The sequence below is a fragment of the Lagenorhynchus albirostris genome, chromosome 6, assembly GCF_949774975.1.
Source record: "Lagenorhynchus albirostris chromosome 6, mLagAlb1.1, whole genome shotgun sequence".
In the NCBI taxonomy this organism is placed as follows: domain Eukaryota; kingdom Metazoa; phylum Chordata; class Mammalia; order Artiodactyla; family Delphinidae; genus Lagenorhynchus; species Lagenorhynchus albirostris.
The window spans coordinates 28,131,339-28,156,914 of record NC_083100.1 but is presented as its reverse complement, the minus strand read 5'-3'; the positions used below and the strand labels follow the sequence as shown (position 1 = coordinate 28,156,914).

General features: G+C 41.8%; 2 protein-coding genes across 5 annotated transcripts; both read right to left on the bottom strand.

Moving 5' to 3' along the window:
• Window positions 1-13,388: 13,388 nt before the first annotated feature.
• Window positions 13,389-14,948, bottom strand: LOC132521669 (gamma-crystallin C). Of its 2 annotated transcripts, none has more exons than XM_060151328.1 (3): window positions 14,940-14,948; window positions 14,591-14,833; window positions 13,389-13,664 (listed from the first exon to the last, which is right to left on the bottom strand). In XM_060151328.1, exons 1-3 carry the CDS (start codon window positions 14,946-14,948, stop codon window positions 13,389-13,391), a joined length of 528 nt encoding a protein of 175 aa, XP_060007311.1. The 2 variants fall into 2 exon arrangements, with proteins under 2 accessions (XP_060007311.1, XP_060007312.1); XM_060151329.1 differs by having other exon boundaries at window positions 13,389-13,661.
• A 7,720-nt stretch (window positions 14,949-22,668) lies between these two features.
• Window positions 22,669-24,740, bottom strand: LOC132521667 (gamma-crystallin B). Of its 3 annotated transcripts, XM_060151327.1 has the most exons (4): window positions 24,732-24,740; window positions 24,377-24,625; window positions 23,433-23,440; window positions 22,669-22,927 (listed from the first exon to the last, which is right to left on the bottom strand). In XM_060151327.1, the coding sequence occupies exons 1-4, from the start codon at window positions 24,738-24,740 to the stop codon at window positions 22,669-22,671; spliced, it is 525 nt and encodes a 174-aa protein (XP_060007310.1). The 3 variants fall into 3 exon arrangements, with proteins under 3 accessions (XP_060007310.1, XP_060007308.1, XP_060007309.1); XM_060151325.1 differs by lacking the exon at window positions 23,433-23,440 and having other exon boundaries at window positions 22,669-22,944; XM_060151326.1 differs by lacking the exon at window positions 23,433-23,440 and having other exon boundaries at window positions 22,669-22,944; window positions 24,383-24,625.
• Between the last annotated feature and the right edge of the window lie 836 nt (window positions 24,741-25,576).

The window sequence follows — 25,576 nt, the reverse complement described above, 5'->3', positions numbered from 1 at the left end:
ATGATGAACACTTAGGTTGTTTCCATCTCCGGGCTATTATAAATAGAGCTGCAATGAACATTTTGGTACATGACTCTTTTTGAATTATGGTTTTCTCAGGGTATATGCCCAGTAGTGGGATTGCTGGGTCATATGGTAGTTCTATTTGTAGTTTTTTAAGGAACCTCCATACTGTTCTCCAGATTGGCTGTATCAATTTACATTCCCACCAACAGTGCAAGAGGGTTCCCTTTTCTCCACACCCTCTCCAGCATTTACTGTTTGTAGATTTTTTGATGATGGCCATCTGACTGGTGTGAGATGATATCTCATTGTAGTTTTGATTTCCATTTCTCTAATGATTAATGATGTTGAGCATTCTTTCATGTGTTTGTTGGCAGTCTGTATATCTTCTTTGGAGAAATGTCTATTTAGGTCTTCTGCCCATTTTTGGATTGGGTTGTTTGTTTTTTTGTTATTGAGCTGCATGAGCTGCTTATAAATTTTGGAGATTAATCCTTTGTCAGTTGCTTCATTTGCAAATATTTTCTCCCATTCTGAGGGTTGTCTTTTGGTCTTATTTATGGTTTCCTTTGCTGTACGAAAGCTTTGAAGTTTCATTAGGTCCCATTTGTTTATTTTTGTTTTTATTTCCATTTCTCTAGGAGGTGGGTCAAAAAGGATCTTGCTGTGATTTATGTCATAGAGTGTTCTGCCTATGTTTTCCTCTAAGAGTTTGATAGTTTCTGGCCTTACATTTAGGTCTTTAATCCATTTTGAGCTTATTTTTGTGTATGGTGTTAGGGAGTGATCTAATCTCATATTTTTACATGTACCTGTCCAGTTTTCCCAGCACCACTTATTGAAGAGGCTGTCCTTTCTCCACTGTGCATTCCTGCCTCCTTTATCAAAGATAAGGTGACCATATGTGCGTGGGTTTATCTCTGGGCTTTATATCCTGTTCCATTGATCTATCTTTCTGTTTTTGTGCCAGTACCATACTGTCTTGATTACTGTAGCTTTGTAGTATAGTCTGAAGTCAGGGAGCCTGATTCCTCCAGCTCCGTTTTTCGTTCTCAAGATTGCTTTGGCTATTCGGGGTCTTTTGTGTTTCCATACAAATTGTGAAATTGTTTGTTCTAGTTCTGTGAAAAATACCAGTGGTAGTTTCATAGGGATTGCATTGAATCTGTAGATTGCTTTGGGTAGTAGAGTCATTTTCACAATGTTGATTCTTCCAATCCAAGAACATGGTATATCTCTCCATCTATTTGTATCATCTTTAATTTCTTTCATCAGTGTCTTATAATTTTCTGCATACAGGTCTTTTGTCTCCTTAGGTAGGTTTATTCCTAGATATTTTATTCTTTTTGTTGCAGTGGTAAATGGAGTGTTTTCTTGATTTCACTTTCAGATTTTTCATCATTAGTGTATAGGAATGCCAGGAATTTCCGTGCATTAATTTTGAATCCTGCTACTTTACCAAATTCATTGATTAGCTCTAGTAGTTTTCTGGTAGCATCTTTAGGATTCTCTATGTATAGTATCATGTCATCTGCAAAGTGACAGCTTTACTTCTTCTTTTCCGATTTGGATTCCTTTTATTTCCTTTTCTTCTCTGATTGCTGTGGCTAAAACTTCCAAAACTATGTTGAATAAGAGTGGTGAGAGTGGGCAACCTCATCTTGTTCCTGATCTTAGTGGAAATGTTTTCAGTTTTTCACCATTGAGGACGATGTTGGCTGTGGGTTTGTCATATATGGCCTTTATTATGTTGAGGAAAGTTCCCTCTATGCCTAGTTTCTGGAGGGTTTTTATCATAAATGGGTGTTGAATTTTGTCGAAAGATTTCTCTGCATCTATTGAGATGATCATATGGTTTTTCTCCTTCAATTGTTAATATGGTGTATCACATTCATTGATTTGTGTATATTGAAGAATCCTTGCATTCCTGGAATAAACTCCACTTGATCATGGTGTATGATCTGTTTAACGTGCTGTTGGATTCTGTTTGCTAGTATTTTGTTGAGGATTTTTGCATCTATGTTCATCAGTGATATTGGCCTGTAGTTTTCTTTCTTTGTGACATCCTTGTCTGGTGTTGGTATCAGGGTAATGTTGGCCTCGTAGAATGAGTTTGGGAGTGTTCCTCCCTCTGCTATATTTTGGAAGAGTTTGAGAAGGATAGGTGTTAGCTCTTCTCTAAATATTTGATAGAATTCGCCTGTGAAGCCATCTGGGCCTGGGCTTTTGTTTGTTGGAAGATTTTTAATCACAGTTTCAATTTCAGTGCTTATGATTGGTCTGTTCATATTTTCTATTTCTTCCTGATTCAGTCTTGGCAGCTTGTGCATTTCTAAGAATTTGTCCATTTCTTCCAGGTTGTCCATTTTATTGGCATAGAGTTGCTTGTAGTAATCTCTCATGATCTTTTGTATTTCTGCAGTGTCAGTTGTTACTTCTCCTTTTTCATTTCTAATTCTATTGATTTGAGTCTTCTCCCTTTTTTTCTTGATAAGGCTGGCTAATGGTTTATCAATTTTGTTTATCTTCTCAAAGAACCAACTTTTATTGATCTTTGCTATTGTTTCCTTCATTTCTTTTTCATTTATTTCTGATCTGATTTTTATGATTTCTTTCCTTCTGCTAACTTAGGGGTTTTTTTGTTCTTCTTTCTCTAATTGCTTTAGGTGCAAGGTTTTGTTTTTTATTCGAGATATTTCCTGTTTCTTAAGGTAGGATTGTATTGCTATAAACTTCCCTCTTAGAACTGCTTTTGCTGCATCCCATAGATTTTGGGTAGTTGTGTCTCCATTGTCATTTGTTTCTAGGTATTTTTTAATTTCCTCTTTGAGTTCTTCAGTGATTACTTCGTTATTAAGTATTATATTGTTTAGCCTCCATGGGTTTGTATTTTTTACAGATCTTTTCCTGTAATTGATATCTAGTCTCATAGCATTGTGGTCGGAAAAGATACTTGATACAATTTCAATTTTCTTAAATTTACCAAGGCTTGATTTGTCACCCAAGATATGATCTATCCTGGAGAATGTTCCATGAGCACTTGAGAAAAATGTGTATTCTGTTGTTTTTGGATGGAGTGTCCTATAAATATCAATTAAGTCCATCTTGTTTAAGGTATCATTTAGAGCTTGTGTTTCCTTATTTATTTTCATTTTGGATGATCTGTCCATTGGTGAAAGTGGGGTGTTAAAGTCCCCTACTATGAATGTGTTACTGTCGATTTCCCCTTTTATGGCTGTTAGTATTTGCCTTATGTATTGAGGTGCTCCTATGTTGGGTGCAAAAATATTTACAATTGTTATATCTTCTTCTTGGATCGATCCCTTGATCATTATGTAGTGTCCTTCTTTGTCTCTTCTAATAGTCTTTATTTTAAAGTCTATTTTGTCTGATATGAGAATTGCTACTCCAGCTTTCTTTTGGTTTCCATTTCTATGAAATATCTTTTTCCATCCCCTTACTTTCAGTCTGTATGTGTCTCTAGGTCTGAAGTGGGTCTCTTTTAGACAGCAAATATATGGGTCTTGTTTTTGTATCCATTCAGCCAATCTGTGTCTTTTGGTGGGAGCATTTAGTCCATTTACATTTAAGGTAATTATCGATATGTATGTTCCTATTCCCATTTTCTTCATTGTTTTGGGTTTGTTATTGTAGGTCTTTTCCTTCTCTAGTGTTTCTTGCCTAGAGAAGTTCCTTTAGCAGTTGTTGTAAAGCTGGTTTGGTGGTGCTGAACTCTCTCAGCTTTTGCTTGTCTGTAAAGGTTTTAATTTCTCCATCGAATCTGAATGAGATCCTTGCTGGGTAGAGTAATCTTGGTTGCAGGTTTTTCTCCTTCATCACTTTAAGTATGTCCTGCCAGTCCCTTCTGGCTTGCAGAGTTTCTGCTGAAAGATCAGCTGTTAACCTTATGGGGATTCCCTTGTGTTTTATTTGTTGTTTTTCCCTTGCTGCTTTTAATATGTTTTCTTTGTATTTAATTTTTGACAGTTTGATTAATATGTGTCTTGGCGTATTTCTCCTTGCATTTATCCTGTATGGGACTCTCTGTGCTTTCTGGACTTGATTAACTGTTTCCTTTCCCACATTAGGGAAGTTTTCAACTATAATCTCTTCAAATATTTTCTCAGTCCCTTTCTTTTTCTCTTCTTCTTCTGGAATCCCTATAATTCGAATGTTGGTGCGTGTAATATTGTCCCAGAGGTCTCTGAGACTGTCCTCAGTTCTTTTCATTCTTTTTTCTTTATTATGCTCTGCAGTAGTTATTTCCACTATTTTATCTTCCAGGTCACTTATCCGTTCTTCTGCCTCAGTTAGTCTGCTATTGATCCCATCTAGAGTATTTTTAATTTCATTTATTGTGTTGTTCATCGTTGCTTGTTTCATCTTTAGTTCTTCTAGCTCCTTGTTAAATGTTTCTTGCATTTTGTCTTATTCTTTTTCCAAGATTTTGGATCATCTTTACTATCATTATTCTGAATTCTTTTTCAGGTAGACTGCCTATTTCCTCTTCATTTGTTAGGTCTGGTGGGTTTTTTTTTTTTTTTTTTGGTCTGGTGGGTTTTTATCTTGCTCCTTCATCTGCTGTGTGTTTTTCTGTCTTCCTATTTTGCTTATCTTACTGTGTTTGGGATCTCCTTTTTGCAGGCTGCAGGTTCGTAGTTCCCGTTGTTTTTGGTGTCTGTCCCCAGTGGCTAAGGTTAGTTCAGTGGGTTGTGTAGGCTTCCTGGTGGAGGGGCTAGTGCCTGTGTTCTGGTGGGTGAGGCTGGATCTTGTGTTTCTGGTGGGCAGGTCCACGTCTGGTGGTGTGTTTTGGGGTGTCTGTGGACTTATTATGATTTTAGGCAGCCTCTCTGCTAATGGGTGGGGTTGTGTTCCTGTCTTGCTAGTTGTTTGGCATAGGATGTCCAGCACTGTAGCTTGAGTGAAGCTGGGTGTTGGTGTTGAGATGGAGATCTCTGGGAGATTTTTGCCGTTTGATATTATCTGGAGCTGGGAGGTCCCTTGTGGACCAGTGTCCTGAAGTTGGCTCTCCCACCTCAGAGGCACAGCACTGACTCCTGGCTGCAGCACCAAGAGCTTTTCATCCACACGGCTCAGAATAAAAGGGAGAAAAAGTAGACAGAATTAGTAGAAGTAGAAAGAAAGAAAGAAAGAAGGGAGGGAGGGAGGGAGGAAGGAAGGAAGGAGGGAAGGAAGGATAAATAGAAAAAGGATAAAGTAAAATAAAATAAAGTAAGATAAAATATAATAAAGTTATTAAAATAAACAAATAATTATTAAGAAAGAAAAAAAAATAAAACGGATGGATAGAACCCTAGGACAAATGGTGGAAGCAAAGCTATACAGACATAATCTCATACAGAAGCATACTCTTACACACTCACAAAAAGAGGAAAAGGGGAAAAAATCATAAATCTTGCTCTCAAAGTCCACCTCAATTTGGGATGATTCATTGTCTATTCATGTATCCCACAGATGCAGGGTACATCAAGTTGATTGTGGAGATTTAATCCGCTGCTCCTGAGGCTGCTGGGAGAAATTTCCCTTTCTCTTCTTTGTTCTCACAGCTCCCAGGGGCTCAGCTTTGGATTTGGCCCCACCTCTGCGTGTAGGTCGCCTGAGGGCGTCTGTTCTTCGCTCAGACCGGACGGAGTTAAAGGAGCCGCTCACTTGGGGGCTCTGGCGCACTCAGGCTGGGGGGAGGGAGGGGCACGGAGTGCGGGGCGGAGCCTGAGGTGGCAGAGGCCGGCGTGACGTTGCACCAGCCTGAGGCGCGCCGTGCGTTCTCCCCGGGGAGTTGTCCGTGGAGCATGGGACCCTGGCAGTGGCGGGCTGCACAGGCTCCCCGGAAGCGGGGTGTGGATAGTGACTTGTGCTCACACACAGCCTTCTTGGTGGCGGCAGCAGCAGCCTTAGCGTCTCATGCCCGTCTCTGGGGCCCGCGTTTTTAGCCGCGGCTTGCGCCCGTCTCTGGAGCTCCTTTAAGCAGCGCTCTTAATCCCCTCCCCTCGCGCACCAGGAAACAAAGAGGGAAGAAAAAGTCTCTTGCCTCTTCGGCAGGTCCAGACTTTTCCCCGGACTCCCTCCCGGCCAGCTGTGGCGCACTAGCCCCTTCAGGCTGTGTTCACGCCGCCAACCCCAGTCCTCTCCCTGCGCTCCGACCAAAGCCCGAGCCTCAGCTCGCAGCCTTGCCCGCCCCGGCGGGGGAGCAGACAAGCCTCTCGCGCTGGTGAGTGCCGGTCGGCCCTGATCCTCTGTGCGGGAATCTCTCTGCTTTGCCCCCCGCACCCCTGTTGCTGTGCTCTCCCCCGCGGCTCTTAAGCTTTCCGCCTCCGCCACCCGCAGTCTCCGCCCGAGAAGGGGCTTCCTATTGTGTGGAAACATTTCCTCCTTCACGGCTCCCTCCCACTGGTGCAGGTCCCGTCCCTATTCTTTTGTCTCTGTTTTTTCTTTTGCCCTACCCAGGTACGTGGGGGGTTTCTTGCCTTTTGGGAGGTCTGAGGTCTTCTGCCAGCGTTCAGTAGGTGTTCTGTAGGAGTTGTTCCACGTGTAGATGTATTTCTGGTGTATCTGTGGGGAGGAAGGTGATCTCCGCGTCTTACTCTTCCGCCATCTTCCCGGAAGCCTTACTCCTTGTCTTAAAGAAGGTGTTTCGCTTACAGGCATACCTCATTTTTTTGTGCTTTGCTTTGATGAGTTATGCAGATACTGTGTTTTTTACAAATTGAACATTTGTGGCAGCCCTGCATTGAGCAAGTCTAGCAGGGTCATTTGTCCAACGGCATTTGTTCATTTAAAGTCCCTGTATCACATTTTGGTAATTCTCACAATATTTCAAACTTTTTCATCATTATTATATTTGTTATGGTGAACTGTGATCAGTGATCTTTGATGTTATTATTGTAATTGGGGGCACCATGAACTGCACCTATATAAGACAGAGAACTTAATCCATAAATGTTGTGTGTCCTGACTGCTCCACCGACAGACTGTTCCCCATCTCTCTCCCCGCCTTGGGCCTCCTTATTCCCTGAGACACAGTAGTATTGAAATTAGGTCAGTTAATAACCCTACAATAGTCTCTAAGTCCTCAAGTGAAAGGAAGAGTCACGTGTATCTCACTTTTAATCAAAAGCTAGAAATGATTATGCTTAGTGAGGAAGGCATACGCTGGTTGAAAGGTAAGACAGGCTGAAAGCTAGGCCTCTTGCCCCAAACAGTTAGCCAAGTTGTGAATGTAGCGGGAAAATTACTGAAGGAAATTAAAAGTGCTACTCCAGTGAACACACTAATGAAGAAACTGAAACAGCCTTATTGCCTATATGGATAAAGTTTGAGTGGTCTGGATAGAAGATCAGACCAACCACTACATTCTCTTAAGCCAAAGCCTAAACCAGAGCAAGGAAAACCTAACTCTCTTCAATGCTATGAAGATTGAGAGAGGTGAGGAAACTGCAGAAGAAGAGTTTGAAGTTAGCAGAGGTGGTTCATGAGGCTTAAGGAAAGAAGCTGTCTCCATAACATAAAAGTACAAGGTGAAGCAGCAAGTGCTGTTGTAAAAATTGCAGCAAGTTATCCAGAAGATCTAGCTCAGATAATTAATGAAGGTGGCTACACTAACCAACAGATTTTCAGTGTAGATGAAACAACCTTATATTGGAAGAAGATGCCATCTAGCACTTTTATAGCTAGAGAAGAGAAGTCAATGTCTGGCTTCAAAGCTTCAAAGGACAGGATGAGTTTCTTTATAGGAGCTAATGCAGCTGGTGACTTTAAATTGAAGCCAGTTCTCCTTTGCCGTTTTGAAAATCCTAGTCTTTTATAATTATGCTAAATTTACTTTGCCTGTGTTCTATAAATGGAACAACAAAGCCTGGGTGACAGAACATCTTTTTACAACATGGTTTACTGAATACTTTAAGCTCACAGTTGAGACCTACTGCTCCATGAAAAGATTCTTTTCAAAATATTACTGTCAATAACAGTGCACCTGGTCACCCTGGAGCTCTGATAGAGATGTACAATGAAATTAATGTTATTCTCATGCCTGTTCATACGACATCCATTCTGCAGCCCATGGATCAAGGAGTAATTTCGACTTTAAAGTCATATTATTTAGGAAATATATTTCATAAGGCTATAGCTACCATAAATAGTGATTCCACTGATGGATCTGGGCAAAGTCAATTAAAAACCTTCTGGAAAGAATTTACCATTCTAGATGCCATGAAGAGCATTCATGATCCATGGGAAAAAATCAAAATATCAACAATAACAGGAGTTTGGAAGAAGTTGATTCCAACCCTCCTGGATGACTTTGAGGGATTCAAGACTTAAGTGGAGGAAGTAACCACAGATATGGTGGAAATAGCAAAAGAACTAGAATTAGAAGTGGGCCTGAGGATGGGACTGAATTGCTGCAATCTCATGATAAAACTTTAATGGATGAGGAGTTGTTTCCTATGGATGAGCAAAGAAAGTGATTTCTTGAGATGGAATCTATTCCTGGTGAAAATGCTGTGAAGATTGTTGAAATGACAACAAAGGATTTAGAATATTACATGAACTTGGTAACATGAACTTGATAAAGCAGTGGTAGGGGTTGAGAGGATTGACTCCAATTTTGAAAGAAGCTCTACTGTAGGTAAAATGCTATCAAAGAGCATTGCATGCTACAGAGAAATTGTTTGTTAAAGGAGGAGCCGTCAATCCATATGACAAACTTCATTGTTGTCTTATTTTAAGAAACTGCCACAGCCAGCCCAGCCTTTAGCAACCATCACCCTGATCAGTCAGCAGCCATCAGCACGAGGCAAGACCCTCCACAGGCAAAAAGATTATGGCTTGCTAAAGGCTCAGATGATGGTTAGCCTCTTTTAGCAATAAAGTATTTTTCATTTTATTTATTTATTTTTTTGCGGTACGCGGGCCTCTCACTGTTGTGGCCTCTCCCGTTGCGGAGCACAGGCTCTGGACGCGCAGGCTCAGCGGCCATGGCTCACGGGCCCAGCCGCTCCGCGGCATGTGGGATCTTCCCGGACGGGGGCACAAACTCGTGTCCCCTGCATCGGCAGGCAGACTCTCAACCACTGCGCCACCAGGGAAGCCCAGCAATAAAGTATTTTTAATTAAGATATGTACATTGGTTTTTTTTTTAGACACAATGCTGTTGTACTCTTAATGGATTATAGTATAGTGTAAACATAACTTTTTTTTTTTTTTCGGTACGCGGGCCTCTCACTGTTGTGGCCTCTCCCGTTGCGGAGCACAGGCTCCGGACGCGCAGGCTCAGCGGCCATGGCTCACGGGCCCAGCCGCTCCGCGGCATGTGGGATCTTCCCGGACCGGGGCACGAACCCGTGTCCCCTGCATCGGCAGGCGGACTCTCAACCATTGCACCACCCGGGAAGCCCTAAACATAACTTTTATATGCACTGGGAAACCAAAATTTCATGTAACCCATTTTATTGCGATATTTGCATTATTGTCATGGTCTGGAACTGAACCCACAGTGTTTGTGAGGTATGCCTGTATTTACATCATCTCCCTGACCCTTGAAGGTATTGAGTTGCAACCTCAGACAAGAGTCTTCAAACTCTGCTCAGTTTCTACTAGTTTTTGCCAAATAAAAAAGCCTATGAATCAAAGCAATATTCTCAAGCATTCTTTCTTGCTCTGAACCACACTTTATTAGAAACTTGTGTATTTGAGAGGATTGAAATATTCTTTTTTAAATGTATTTTTTAAAAATATAAAATGATGTAATAATGGATAGTGCTTAGTTTTGAATTTTTGTTTTGTTTTTAATTTCAAATGTCCTTGCTTGGCAAAATAAAAATCGGCAGTCCTATTTAAAGAAAATTGGTCTGGGAAATCTAAATTATTAAGAACCCCTCGATTTTAAAAATGTGAAAATATAATGAGCAAGTTTTGGGGGGGTCTTGTTTTTTTAAGATATTGAAACTTCAAAATCTTGTCCTAGAGTTATTCCAGAAATTATCCCTCCAAGGGAGGAGGGACAAATTAGGGGTATGGGATTAAAAGATACAAACTACTATGTATAAAATAGATAAGAAACAAGGATATATTGTACGACACAGGGAATTATAGACATTATCTTGTAATAAGTTTTCAAGGACTATAATCTGTAAAAATACTGAATCACTATGTCGTACACCTAAAACTAATATGGTAAATCAACAATTCTTCAGTAAAATAGATCTAACAAAAAAAGAAAGAAAGGAAGGAAGAAAGAAAGAAAGATAGAAAGAAAGTTATCCCTGCGTAGAACTCCCCACATTAGGATAAGCATAGCAGTAAAGGACATGCTACAGTCCCATCCTTGCTTCTTACTGTGGGACACTGGATGTGGGCTTTTTTAAAATAAATTTTTATTGGAGTATAGTTGCTTTACAAGGTTGTGTTAGTTTCTACCATACAGCAAAGTGAATTAGCTATATGTACACATATGTGCCTCTTTTTTTGGATTTCCTTCCCATTTAGGTCACCACAGAGCATTGAGTAGAGTTCCCTGAGCTATACAGTAGGTTCTCATTGGTTATCTATTTTATACATAGTATCAAATATATATGTCAATCCCAATCTCCCAATTCATCCCACCCCCCTGGATGTGTTACTAAGTTTAATTTAGCCCCCATTTTTTCATAAGTGTTGTAAATAAAAGGCTTAATTTGTCCAATATATAAGCTTTTTATGTGATTGAGCTAATTTTTTTTCAACTTCAAGATAATGTCCATCAAATGGAGCTTATACTAGAAAACTATCATACTCTTCTTGTGTCACATGACATTTTCATTTTAAATAAAGTAGAATTACTCAAGCATTTTCATCCCTGTCTGCTACCACTATCATTAACTATAATGAATCTTTATTCTTCTCAGAATCCTTTACTAAAGATGTATGATTCACCAGTAAAGACACAAAACCGACTGTAAAAGTGATTGGAACCTGGTTCCTCAATATTTCTCTTTTGGAATTCTGAAGAAGAAAAAGTCCACTTCTTTTTGGGTTGCAAGCTCCCTGTGATTTTGTGTGAGAGAAAAAAAGAGAGAGAAAATAAGACATTTATAAAATGTTTGGATTGTTATTAGAATTGCTATATGTGCGTCTTAAGCGTGTTTAGCATAAGACAAAGGCAGATTTTGTAGTTCTGGATTGTTAAAATTTCTCCTGCGGGATAGGAGAGACGTTGGAGGATTCCAATGGAGGCTTGTACCTCAAGACCAGTGGGCTCGAGAAAGGAATAAAGGGGCAGAAATTTAGGGGGTGGAGGTGGGGGTGAGGTGGGAGGAGGGGCGAGAAAAAAGGAGGTCAGCTGGAGAAGGTCATGGTAGAGAAACAGTGACCTGTGCCTTCCTGGTCTCCCGTTCCCCAGCCAAAAGGCCAAAGGCTGGAACTGGCTACTCCTGCGATGCAACATTTTGTCTGCTGTGTCAAAAACAGTTTTTTTCCTATTCACAGGAAACTGTTTTCATTGGCGGCGTTGTTCCAAAACAGGAAAAAAAAAAGTGCCACAGAAAGGTAAGGTATGTAATTAAGTTCTAAATGTGTATGTCATGCCAAGAAAACACTTTCCCTCCCCAAATGTTAAGGAATAAAAACACATCTCACGAGAAATATATAAATAAATATTGCTCCATTTTTCCCCCTAGAAATGCGCCATGGGATGCCTTAAAACTTCTTAGCAACAGTACTGGATAAGCAAGTGATTACATATGTATTATTTAGCACTTGGGAAGTACTTGACCAAAAAAAGTGATTATGTATTTATTGTTTAGTGTCAGTATTTAGTATTATTTCTGTGTATAGTTCTGTGGCAGTAGGGACAATGCCTTCTGTTTGTTTGTTTTGTTTGTTTTTTCATCCCCAGTGCTGTACACGGCAAGCCTATGGTAGGTGCTCAGTAAATGGTGATGCCCCTAACTCAAAGAAGGTAGGCTCCTTGGTGGCTAATAATTGGACAGTCCATTAAAAGAAAAAATAACTTGCACTATGAGTGGGCAGTCTCACTTCTAGGTTTCTATCCTCCAGAAACTATGGCGTGTGTCGATAAAGGTATATGTATGACGATATTCGTTGCAGCCTTGTTTGGAAAAGCAAAATTGGAAAAGCCCAATCACCAGTGAATAAGTGGTTAAATAATCTAGGGAACCTCCAACAATGGAACACAATGCAGCCATTAACAGAATAAGGTACTGACCTAGATAGATGTCCATACCACATTACATTTTATTGATAAAAGCAAGTTGCAGACTAATATGTACAGCATGATTTCATTTTTGTAAAGAAATAAAAATATGTGTTTCATGAGATATCTATATAAATGAGGGAAAATTCAAGAAGGGTACCCACCAAATGTGCAGAAGGGCTAGCGATGAAGTGTGGGATCAGAGGGACCCCTCCACTTCTTTCTTTATAGGATGTGTAAAGTAGTAAGATTATGGGCGACTATCACTTTGGAGGGAACACTTCAAGTTAAAAATAAACTAATTTTCTACTGATGAAAGAATTTTCTTTTTTTTTTTTAATATGCAGGGCTTCCCTTGTGAGCAAGCAGATTTTACTTCAATCAGAGGGCTTTAGAAATTATGTCTTTCTTCAATGTGCCTTTAAATTTGAGCCTGCTTTTTTGTAGCAAAGAACTTTTTATTGTTTGTGGTACACTATATCAGGCAAATCTATTTAAAATATTAATGTGTATCTCATTAATTTATTTGCATTAGCTGAGCACTGTGAACAGCTGTGCAGTTTCTAAAATTCACTCAGTGTTCGGTCCAGCAGCTGTACTGGCCAAGAGGTGCACCCTGGTCGGGAGCTGTTTTAGAATAAGAAGGAGGGTCTTCAGCTGAGTCCAAAAGTATGGCAATGGCTGATGGCAGCCCTGGCATTAGTTATATATTACCGTGCTTGAAAGAAAACAAAAGTATAATTCCTTATAGAGTCTAATCAGGCTTTTTCCAAATGAGCTGCCCTCACCACTCATCTGTGACTCTGTGGCTTACAGCTACTTCTTGGGTCCGATGGAAACTCCTGGAATGCTCTTCCTTAGGCCCTCAGCTGAATGCCTCCCTTCTCACCAGTCACCCTCTCCCATTTCTCTCGCTTTGATCTGCCTTTATTTCTCAGACAGGCTCTCTCCTTTCTCCACCCCCACTTCTGAGCCTTGTTCAAAACTCATTCTACCTTGATGCTCTTCTAGAACAGACCCCACCTCCTCTTATCCACTCCTCAACCTTTAAGAGGGAGTATTTACAGGTGAATTAATTGGCACACAATGAAAGAAAAACAGAAGCCAGCGATTGCCAACAATACAGACTAAATACTTTATTAGGTTCCAAATGAGAAAATGGTAGTGTGAAACTATTTTAGTATAAATCCACCACCCTCCGCAAAGAGCCGGCCTTAGCATCCATGGCCCCCCAGTCGTGGTAGCGCCTGTACTCTTGGGGTCGCAGTAGGTACTGCCGGCCGCAGTAGTTCGGCATCTCATAGAGGACCCAGCAGCCCTCCAGCACGTGGAGGGAGCGGACCTCATTCAGGTGGAAGCGGTCCTGGATACAGGAGCAGTCCTCGCTCAGCTCCACCATGAGGCCTTTGTGATCCTCTCTCTCATACAGCCGCAGCCTGTGGGAGCTTGTCTGCTTGGTCCACAAAGAGAAAGAGCAGAAAAAGCAACCAAACAAGAGATGAACTTGGCAGGTTGGGGCATGAGGTTGTCAGTGTCAAAACTGAGACTCTGAAATTGCTGTGAACGCTTCATGTGGATCTGTGTTCTACTAGCATTTAACAAATGCTCATTTTCTACTTGTGTGAGAGATGGAATTTTTAAGAAGTTCAAGGTCTGGGTTAGAATCCATCGCAAGCTCAAATATCTTGATTCCTAATTCTAAATTCCATAATTTCTTGATTCCTAGGTGATAAACCTACATTTTGGGGGGAAATGATAAGTATTTTGCCTGTATTTTAATATGACTGTTATCTCCAAAAGTTATATACATATACACATAAATTTACCACTAAAACAGGATTTTAAAAAATCACATCCTTTGGTGGAAAATTTGTGTAAATAGTCTGAAACGAGAATTCAACTGATTTTCCAAATTAAGAAAAATTACCTTTTCCAAAATTGGAAGATAGCTTTGAATAGCCTATATTAACAACCGACTTTTCCATTTTTACTAGTCTGCAGTGGAAACTATCTAATTTGTTCATTATCAATTCCTTTACTATAGGTAAAAGTTAATTTGTTAGAAATACTGCCTTCTTATGCCTAAACACCTTCCCACTTGCAAGTTTGTTTTATATCCCATTGTGATATTACATTTGTCACAGACAAGCTTTGACTGACCTAATGGCAGCAAAGATTAAAAATAAAATTCTTTCCCTAAGTGAATTCTTCCTTATATTCTCTGCTGTTTTTGTGCCGGGATCTACCTGGGCTTTGGCAGATACCCAAAGCCCACTTAACCTTAAGGTGTATTTAAAGGAAAACTTCCCTCGCCCTAACACCCATCACTAACAGAGTGAGGACACTCAGGTGGCATGATTGAAATCAAGCTGAACTCACTTGGGGGATGAGACAGCAGGAGCGGATGGAGTCGTTGAAGCCCATCCACTGCTGGTAGTCAGGGTAGTCGCCGCGCCGCAGGAAGTACTGGTGGCCCTGGTAGTTGGGGCGCTCATAGAGCATCCAGCAGCCGCTGTCCACCCGGATGGAGTTGCAGCGGCTGAAGTAGGGCTGCAGGTTGGGGCAGTCGCTGCTGCACTCGTAGCAGCGGCCCTGGAAGCCCCGGTCCTCGTAGAAGGTGATCTGCAAAGGAAGTATAATTCAAAATGAAATCATTTGCTCCCCGTAATAGATCTTGTATAGAGGCATTTTTCCCCGCTCCATTTTATTTCACTTGTGTTCCGTTTACCTTCCCCATGGCTGGTTGACACGATGATGTGAGTTCAGTGTGATGGGGCCCCGGCAGCGCAGCGGGTCTATATAGCAGGACGGCTGCTGTGTTGGCAAGAACAACACAAAAGGGGCCCCGGAGGTGCGTAAGGGGGTTTTATGGATCCCTTTTGCATGCTGCATTCAGTGGAAATGCCTGTCTAGTCTGCCCTCATTCTCTGGTATATTCTAACGCTGTCTGTTCGGGCTCTGGATGAGTCCCTAGAGTTGCTTTTATTTGGATTTTTAGTGTTTTATAAATTTATCAGCACATCAGTCTGAACTTTTGACCTGAAACTCACGTCTCTATACATATGATTCGTTTATGCCCTGTGTATTTTGGGGGAAAAAATCCATGTCTTTATGGAAGTGCCCCAGAATTCCAGGGAGGCTGTGGGTGAAGCAGAATGCCACAAGCACTGATTTTCCTGGACCACGGAGACCCCTCTATCTTAAAACTGCTTTCTTCATAGGACTTGTCAATCCAGTACAGGACACAAATCTGGATTCTGATTCTTGCTAGTTTTGACAACGCTTTAAGGCATAGCTTTTAACTTCCTCTTTGGTGAGTACGCTTCATATAACTGGAAACCAGCCCATCGTAGCCGACTTGTGATAAGAACCAAAAGAAAGGTTTTTATGACCACGGGGTTCAAGACTGAGAAGTATATGGCTTTATAGATTGCTTTCCCTTTACCAGGGGAAGGCAGTAAAGCCTCGTGGACTCAGAATGTCCACTTAGTAGCCACATGAACGTGGCAAGCCACACAACCTCTCAGAGCAGGAGTTATTTCATAATACTTATCTCATGGGATATAGTATGTTGAATGAGAGAGAGAAAGAGAGAGAGAGAGAGAGAGAGAAAAGAAAGAGAAAGAAAGAAAGAAAGAAAGAAAAAAAGAAAGAAAGAAAGAAAGAAGGAAGGGGCCTGCAGCCTCTGATATTTGAAAGCTGGTCTGGCCCTCAGAGCTAGGCCATATTTCCCTATTAGACATAAACAATCTCACAGAATACCAACTGAGGCAAGGTTACCCTGAGGCCATGATGAAATGAGACAAAATAAGGCGACTTCGTAATTTTGTCTAAGCATAGGCGAAAACAAAGTAAAGGTGCCACCCACAGAACCCCAGACACAGGCCCTCTCTCAGCCAAAATGATTAACTGCTGCTTCTATATCAATTGCAGCTTAATCCTTGTTCTTTGCTCCCTTCCCCATGAGTAGAACTATTAAGATATCCAATCATAAAATTACCCTTGCTGTCTGACAACATCCAATTTAGTGAACTCCTGCTTTTTATTTTATTGTTTATTTTATGTTTTTTGGCCGCACCGCGCAGCATGTGGGGTCTTAGCTCCCCGACCAGGGATTGAACCCGTGCCCCCTGCAGTGGAAGTGCAGAGTCCTAACCCCTGTACCACTAGGGAAGTCCAACTTCTGCCTTTTTAGGCACTTCCCCGGGTCACCCAACTAAAGTACAAGTCCTATCATAGTTCTTTCTAACCCTCTTACGGAGACAGTCCATGCTTCCCCATGGTGTATGTTCTCTCCATCACTGTAACCAGTAACAAACCCCTTTGTTTCACAACAGGTGTGTCTGGTGGCTTTTGGCTACAGGACATTGACCTGAATAAATGGGGTTATGTGTTTAATGTGTTTGGCACATACTTGGCAGAAATGAGCATTGAATAAACTTTTTTTTTTTTTTTTTTTTTTTTTTGCGGTACGCGGGCCTCTCACTGGTGTGGCCTCTCCCATTGCGGAGCACAGGCTCCGGACGCGCAGGCTCAGCGGCCATGGCTCACGGGCCCAGCCACTCCGCGGCATGTGGGATCTTCCCGGACCGGGGCACGAACCCGTGTACCCCGCATCGGCAGGCGGACTCTCAACCACTGCGCCACAAGGGAAGCCCTGAATAAACGTTTAATATTAGTAATAGTGAGACATTATTAAGGATGACTTCAGCCCATTTGTCTCTCTCAAAAATGTTCAATCTTCTCAAAGATGCCTGAAAAATGTCTCCACCACATAGCTGTTTTGTGGTAAAAATGTAGATTTGGAAGGAACTTTAGAAATCATCTAGTGTTCTTCAAACTCCAGGGTGCATTAAGAATCACCTGTGCTTATTAAAAATGCTAATTGCCAGGCTCTAGCCTCTTCTGAGACGCAGCATCATTAGATCTGGAAAGGACTCTAGGAATCTGTATTTTTAACTGGCAGCAGCAGGTTGTTCTTGACCAAACTTTGAAAAACACTACTCTGATTTATTCCTTCTTCTTTTCTTTTCCATTCTTTTCCTTGTGTGTGTGTGTGTGTGTGTGTGTGTGTGTGTCGGGTGTGTGTGTGTGTATGTGTGTGTGTGTAGCTGATTTACAGTGTTAGTTTCAGGTGTAGCGATTCAGTTATACATATATTTATATCTATTCTTTTTCAGAGTATAGTCCCCTGTGCTATATATGAGGTCCTTGTTGTTTACTATTTTATGTATAGTAATGTGTATATGTTAATCCCAAACTCCTAATTTATCTCCCTGCCCCTCCGCCCTGCCACCATCTTTATTTGTATTCTCACTAACTGGAAAAATGAACTGGCCCGTAAAGTTTACTCAATAAATGTCTGGGGGATATGAACGTTAATTCCCTCGTCTGAAATTCATCGTTGTAATAGTCCACGGGACCTCTTTCAAAGGCTCAGCACAACAGGCCTACACACTCACATCAAAGTTCAGCATTTGCAACTTTCAATGTGTAGGATGACATAAGCACCCTGCATTTGATCTATTTAATGGGCATTTATAATAGGCGAGATGAGTAAGCAAAAGAGAGAAAACAGAACTGTGCTGTCCCCTAAGCCCTCTGCTCCTTCGTAATTCTAATTGTATGTCTCCTGAGATGCCAAGTTACTGTTACAACAGCAGTGTCCAATTCCAGAGTTTTGCTAGTGTCTGAGGTCCAATCAACTGTCCACCTTCCTACCCACATGCTTGCTTCCTAGTATTAATAATTAACGTAGCATTTGTATCATATACGTGCTTGGTTAAATGAGAAGAGGTCATTTCGTTGGCGGCCATGTAGACCAATCTCTCCCAAACAAGGAGACTGGGTAAGGACCCGGAGATCACCATCATAGCACCAGCCTCTGGTTCTGTCTCTCGTCTTGTCTTTCTCGGCCATTCATTAAGTGACGTGAAGACAGGAAGCAGTCATTGATCCACCTCTGCTTAACTCCTATGGCATTCCTCTTGGAACGAATGAATTTTAACGAATGTTAAAAATGTGAAATAAAATTCATATTTTATGGTAAGGCAGGAAAAATATCAACATAAAAATTCTTTTCTGCCCTTTGGCCTCTCCTCTCCCCCACCCCGCATTGTGTATCTGCATTATACATCAACCAGACCTCCCCCATCATCAAGAATGCCTGCTCAACCATAAACAGCAACATTCTCCTAGCACCAAAAAGGCAACTCCTTAAAAAATAACATTCCTACTTTTTGGTTTTCATTTTTAAATAAATATTTATTTATTTTTGGCTGTGTTGGGTCTTCCTTGCTGTGCACAGGCTTTCTCTAGTTGTGGCGAGCGGGGGCTGCTCTTCATTACGGTGTGCGGGCTTCTCATCGCTGTGGCCTCTCTTGTTGTGGAGCACGGGCTCTAGACGTGCGGGCTTCAGTAGTTGCGGCTTGTGGCCTTCAGTATTTGTGGCTGGAGGACTCTAGAGCGTACGCTCAGTAGTTGTAGCACACAGGCTTATTTACTCTGTGCCATGTGGGATCTTCCTGGACCAAGGCTCGAACCTGTGTCCCCTGCACTGGCAGGTGGATTCTTAACCACTGTGCCACCAGAGAAGTCCAACATTCCTTCTAGAGCTTGTAAAGGGTCACGTGACCCACCACGATGGCGCTTAAATCTGGATTATGTAAACTGTCAATAATATGTCATTTAATGTACAGCCCTCTGTCTCAGAAAACTTATATATACACGGTGTCTTGACTTCTAACAGGCAGAACAGTTCTCAGAGCTTCCTGAGGTGCTCTTCCCAGGTTATAATCCTCAAATTTGGCTCGAATAAAATTTTCCAATTCTTTCTTAAATTGACTGATTAATTTTTCGTCAACAAGAACAATACATCTCAGGACTTCCCTGGTGGTCCAATGGCTAAGACCCCACGCTCCCAATGTCGGGGGCCAGAGCTTGATCCGTCGTTGGGGAACTAGATCCCACATGCATGTTGCAACTAAGAGTTCGCATGCTGCTACAAAGAAGTCTGCATGCTGCAACAAACATCCCACGTGCTGTAACTAAGACCCCGCACAACCCAAAATAAATAAACAAAAATAAAATAAATATTTTAAGAAAACAAAACAAAAACAATACGCCTTCTTGTTTAAGCAACAGGTGGTTGTGACTGTCAGTTTTGCTTTAATAAACCCACAAAGAAGAAAATTTGAACTCCAAAAGTCCAGAGGGAATGGAATAAGACACCTTCTTACATCAGGACCTACCCCTTGAAAATGGGGAAGGGAAACTGGAGAGGGGACCCATAGTGAGGAGAACACTTTGAGGGTGTAGTTCAATAGAGTGGGTCTTGACTCCTTTGTGGAATAGCTGCTACTTCAGTTTCTGTGCTTGGTGGAACTTTTGTAAGGTTAGTCCAGAAGACACTGTGGATTCAAAGGGAGAAAAGAGGAAAAAAAGGGAAGAAAAAGCTTTAAAATCTGGACTTATAACAAGCTAGGATATATAGGAAATACTAGTGTGTGTAGGGTATGTAGGCTGATACCAGGGTTATTGAATTGTTGGTTCATCTTCATGGGGAGAAGTTTAGTGGGATCCTGTAGGGTATCCCTTCTCTGCTTTCACCTCAGACACTCATCTCTTCAAGGTCCCAGTGTTTAGAGAGAGGATAGAGAGAAGGAGGAAGGGTAGAATAGGAGATAGTTTGGGCATAATGTATTCCCCTGGCAACTCCGCACTGTTGACCTTTTCTTTAAGTTGGGATTAGAGGGTGGATAGCATTCTCTTTGCCTGTGCCCCAGGAAGGGAAGCAACTTGCAAACTTGATCAATGAGATCCAGGGTCTCTAGTTTTATGTGCCTTCAGTTCAGGTGTTTCACATAATTTCCATGTCTGATGCCTGTGAGTTTATGCCTACTAGGCAAATAATGTAAAACTTGGCACTCCAAGAAGCTTTTGGCTTTCTCATTCATGTTTGCTGTATTATTATTGGCAAACAGAGGATGCTGGCTAATGTCTCCAGGAAGCCAACACTAGTTTTGGGAGTTTAAAGGTTAAAGAACTGAGATTTAGGAACAATTAATATCAAATAATACAAGAATCTATTTTCCAGGGAAGGAGCCTTTATAAAGAGCCTTACCACGTGCCCCAGTTTGCCTGGAACGGTCCTGCTTCATGCCTCTTGCTCCAGTGTAATCCTTAATAGAACACACTCACTCTCAAAAATGACTCAGGATAAGCAACACATTATATGCTTGTCCTGGTAATAAGCCACTTGGGTGGTGGATATGGAGCCCTTGATGTGTGAGATGGAAGGAGACTCTACAGAGAATGAACAAACATGTGGGTACATCTAAGGACAGAGAAGAGAGGAGCAAGGAAGGGAAAGACAGGCCACCCAGCAGCAGGTTGGAGCTTGCAGACTAGAGCAGGGTCATCCAATATTAAACTTGATATTGTTGTGCTATTGTGATCTAAACTTGCATCTCTCCCCTCACAACCTCTGTAACAAAGCTGGCTGCACACATTAATGCTTTATGTGAGAAATGGTTCAGGAGTTCAAGGAAAAGGCACTATGTCTCCACTTTGGGTCAGTGTGGATCCACTCAATGACAAGGCAGGAGTTCAGAGTGGAGAGTAACTGGGAAAAGCATAAATAACTTGTCCAGAATTCCAAAAAACATTGGGTATATGTGTGTTGGAAGAAGTGGGTACATAAGTCTCCCACCTGCTGTGAGATGAGCTTTGAGCCATTTATTAGAATCTCAAAGGATGGGGGACATCAGATGAATTTTGACCTGAAGCTGTCAGCTTCACTGGGGAACTTTATAAGAAACAGTCCTAAGAGCCATATTTAATTATCACAGGATGTTATTGAGGACGTTGTTTACTCAGTATCTTCTTTACTAGGACCCACAAGAAAATTTTCTTTTAGGTTTCAGTACTGGGAATGGTTAGACTAGTCTTGAATAATTAATTTGTCTTATGGACTCTGTCAGTCATGGAACTGATCATGTTTCCTTCTATGTCTTGGCTGCTGGATCCAAATCTGGTTCTCACTTCAGCCACCAAAGTGCCTTTATAGCACCCAGTTTGGGTTCAAACTTCACTCCTGGCTTCATCTCTCCCTCTCATTCACTCTTGTATTTCTTCCGACCCAATTTTTTCATTCACCTGTTTTTAATTTCTTTAATTTATTATGTTGTAATTCTTTATTAGTGACCTTAATCTATGTTTTTAAAATAAAGAAAACAACTGAATCAAACAAGCAAACTTCTCCAGAAAATTTTAGTGCCCTATTTTTGATTTAGTATTATTTTTCTTTAGTATTATTTTTCTTTTTGCTGCATTGGTCTTCATTGCTGCACGTGGGCTTTCTCTAGTTGTGGCCAGCAGGGGCTACTCTTCGTTGTGGTGCCCAGGCTTCTCATTGCGGTGGCTTCTCTTGTTGCGGAGCATGGGCTCTAGGCACATGGGCTTCAGTACTTGTGGCATGCGGGCACTAGAGCTCAGGCTCAGTAGTTATGGTGCACGGGCTTAGTTGCTCCGTGGCATGTGTGATCTTCTCAGCCCAGGGATTGAACCTGTATCCCCTGCATTGGCAGGAGGATTCTTAACCACTGCGCCACCAGGAAAGTCCCTTATTTTTCATGTATGGTCACAGTACTTTACTGCTATTAAAATGATGGGAGGCAGGGACTTCCCTGGCCATCCAGTCGTTAAGACTCCAGGCTTCCACTGTAGGGGGTGTGGGTTCGATCCCTTGAAGGGGAACTAAGGCCCGCATACAGCGTGGCCAGGAAAAAGAAAAAATGATAGGAGGCAGAGTTTTCCTATGTGCATATGGTTTTTGGTAAAAATCCTGAAAATTTTGTACAAAGCACATACAGCAAAGAGACAGTGAATTCTATTGGGAAATCTCATGGCGGTATGAGGTATTGGAAATGGGAGAAAGGGGATGGAGGCTGTTAGAAGGATAAGGAGTGCAGTAGGTGAGAGGACAGGTTCATTTATTTGGTTGTTTATGGAGCTAAAGTAAGAGTCTAGATGAGAATTGCTTTCCTTATCAATTAAGACTTGGACTATATAGGGAAGATGGTGGGGATAACCTGGAGGGGTAACTTGAGGTGTTTCAATAAGTACTTGTTTATTATTGTAACTGTTTATTTATGTAACTTGTTTATTATTGTAACTTGTAAGATTAACCACAAATGGGTTGAGCCCAGTTGAACTGAACTTTGAGCCCACATGGCCTAGCCTTTAAAAGAATGCTGGCAATAATATCCTCTACTTACTTCCCCTTATAAGAGGTTGTTCCCCATCTTGAAAGCATATGTTATCATGTCTGGTCAAGTGCCATTATTGCTTTTGAAGGCCTAATAGATTAAAAGAAAGACAGGACTCTGTTAGTGCCAGAAACACAAGCTAAATCTTTTATTAGATTCTAAAGGAGAAAAGTGGAGAATGAAAATACTTCAGTAAAAATCTGTCACCCGTCTTAGAGAACCAGCCTTGGCATTCATCGCCCCCCAGTCAAGATATCTCCTGTACTCCCCTGGCCTCAGGAGGTACTGCCTTCCCCTGTAGTTGGGCAGCTCGTAAAGGACCCAGGAGCCCTCCAGCACATTGAGGGAGTGGATCTCATTGAGGTGGAAGCGGTCCTGAAGAGAGAGACAATCGTCTGTGATCTCTGACATTTGTCCTCTGAAGTCATCTCTCTCATAGATTCTCATTCTGAAAGTGCCGGAGTGCTAGGGTGGCAGACAGAGAAGAAAAAGTAAGTGAACACAAACAGAGAGAAATTAAAGTTCCCTTAGTCCAAGTCTGCTTTCACCACAACCGTGTCGCAGAGTTAAGGAGCCTTCCTGGTCCCCAACGCCCATCCGTGAATCTCACGGTGGATGGGCTAAGCTAGGAACAGAACTTAGCAGCTCTTCAACTGCTATGCACCAGTCTCTGTCCTTGGGAATTTAGGTTTGTCTAAAATAAAATTGATCATTTTAGTGCTTCTTATTGGAGAACGTCCCTCTCAAAGGAGAAAAGTGAGCATCATTGGAAAGTGAAGCCTCATTTGATATATTACCCTTGTTATAAAGGAATCAACGTTTAGCTATTTTCTGTAGGACTAATGTTTTGGTTTTCATGCATACTATGGATTATTAAGCCCTTGCAAAAAAGTAAGATGACACATCTTCCCTACCTCCGTTTTCATAACTTCATTTTCAGTTCAAATTTCCACCTATGTGACTCTTAAGCTTCCTTTCTGGCCTCCTACCCTTCACTTCCTCATTCCCTCAGCAGCAGGAATGGTCTTCTTGCAGCTCTGTTTGGATGACACCATATCTCATGCTCCCGCACTTCTACACATTCTTCTAAGAACTCTGCCATCACTCTCTAGGAAAGACTGAATCTCAAACTGTAGTTTTGGATGTGGCCTTTCCTCTAATTTCTACCTCTAGGTGAGCTAATAGGTACTGCCTACAAAATCAGAATAGAAGCCAGGATGCCTGTCTTCTCTAGGAGGATAATCAATTAGAAAAGTAAGCCAAAGCAAGCAAAAGTATTTTTATCAACTAAACGGAACCAGATTGTATTTATAAGTTGTGATATATTGGATTTCTGCGTTGATATGGCTTGCAATGACCACTTTAAGAAATTATATGTTGGAGTGGGAGTTTAGGGTTAGCAGAGGCAAACTGTTATATATAGGATGGATTAAACAACAAGGTCCTACTGTACAGCCCAGAGACCATAATCACTGTCGGGTGAAAAACCGTAATGGAAAAGAATATTAAAAAAAGAATGTCTGTATGTATGACTGAATCACTTTGCTGTACAGCAGACATTAACAGAACATTGTAAATCAACTATACTTCAATACAAAAAAAAGAAATTATACCTCGAACAGATGATAACTTCAGTCTCTTCTATGTTCTGCCTTTTGTTAATGAGTCTTTTCATTTGTGATTCCATTTAAAACATGAAAAACTGGGAATATGTGATTTTAAAAAAAACACCAGAGTTCATGAAGAATGGCTTGCTATCTGGGACACCCTTCTAGAATGGACTGCATGCACTGGGCTCACTCTCCCTTTCTGCTCTCCAGTTGGAACCATTTGGTTGAAAGATGACAGTTTTTAATGGCTTTGATTTCCAAAGAGACGAAGGCAAAGACAGAACCACACTCACTGTGGGGATGAGGCGGCAGGAGCGGACGGAGTCGTTGAAGCCCATCCACTGCTGGTAGTCGGGGTAGTCGCCGCGCCGCAGGAAGTACTGGTGGCCCTGGTAGTTGGGGCGCTCATAGAGCATCCAGCAGCCGCTGTCCACCCGGATGGAGTTGCAGCGGCTGAAGTAGGGCTGCAGGTTGGGGCAGTCGCTGCTGCACTCGTAGCAGCGGCCCTGGAAGCCCCGGTCCTCGTAGAAGGTGATCTGCAAAGGAAGTATAATTCAAAATGAAATCATTTGCTCCCCGTAATAGATCTTGTATAGAGGCATTTTTCCCCGCTCCATTTTATTTCACTTGTGTTCCGTTTACCTTCCCCATGGCTGGTTGACACGATGATGTGAGTTCAGTGTGATGGGGCCCCGGCAGCGCAGCGGGTCTATATAGCAGGACGGCTGCTGTGTTGGCAAGAACAACACAAAAGGGGCCCCGGAGGTGCGTAAGGGGGTTTTATGGATCCCTTTTGCATGCTGCATTCAGTGGAAATGCCTGTCTAGTCTGCCCTCATTCTCTGGTATATTCTAACGCTGTCTGTTCGGGCTCTGGATGAGTCCCTAGAGTTGCTTTTATTTGGATTTTTAGTGTTTTATAAATTTATCAGCACATCAGTCTGAACTTTTGACCTGAAACTCACGTCTCTATACATATGATTTGTTTATGCCCTGTGTATTTTGGGGGAAAAAATCCATGTCTTTATGGAAGTGCCCCAGAATTCCAGAGAGGCTGTGGGTGAAGCAGAATGCCACAAGCACTGATTTTCCTGGATCACGGAGACCCCTCTATCTTAAAACTGCTTTCTTCATAGGACTTGTCAATCCAGTACAGGACACAAATCTGGATTCTGATTCTTGCTAGTTTTGACAACGCTTTAAGGCATAGCTTTTAACTTCCTCTTTGGTGAGTACGCTTCATATAACTGGAAACCAGCCCATCGTAGCCGACTTGTGATAAGAACCAAAAGAAAGGTTTTTATGACCACGGGGTTCAAGACTGAGAAGTATATGGCTTTATAGATTGCTTTCCCTTTACCAGGGGAAGGCAGTAAAGCCTCGTGGACTCAGAATGTCCACTTAGTAGCCACATGAACGTGGCAAGCCACACAACCTCTCAGAGCAGGAGTTATTTCATAATACTTATCTCATGGGGTATAGTATGTT

What these genes read in the sequence shown, in the direction of transcription:
- LOC132521667 (XM_060151325.1), bottom strand. An exon ending in GCCTCATCCCCACAGTGAGT is followed by an intron (nt 22,945 to 24,376) that starts GTGGTTCTGTCT and finishes CTGCCACCCTAG; the next exon opens with CACTCCGGCACTTTCAGAAT.
- LOC132521669 (XM_060151328.1), bottom strand. An exon ending in CCTGCTGTCTCATCCCCCAA is followed by an intron (nt 13,665 to 14,590) that starts GTGAGTTCAGCT and finishes TTGTGGACCAAG; the next exon opens with CAGACAAGCTCCCACAGGCT.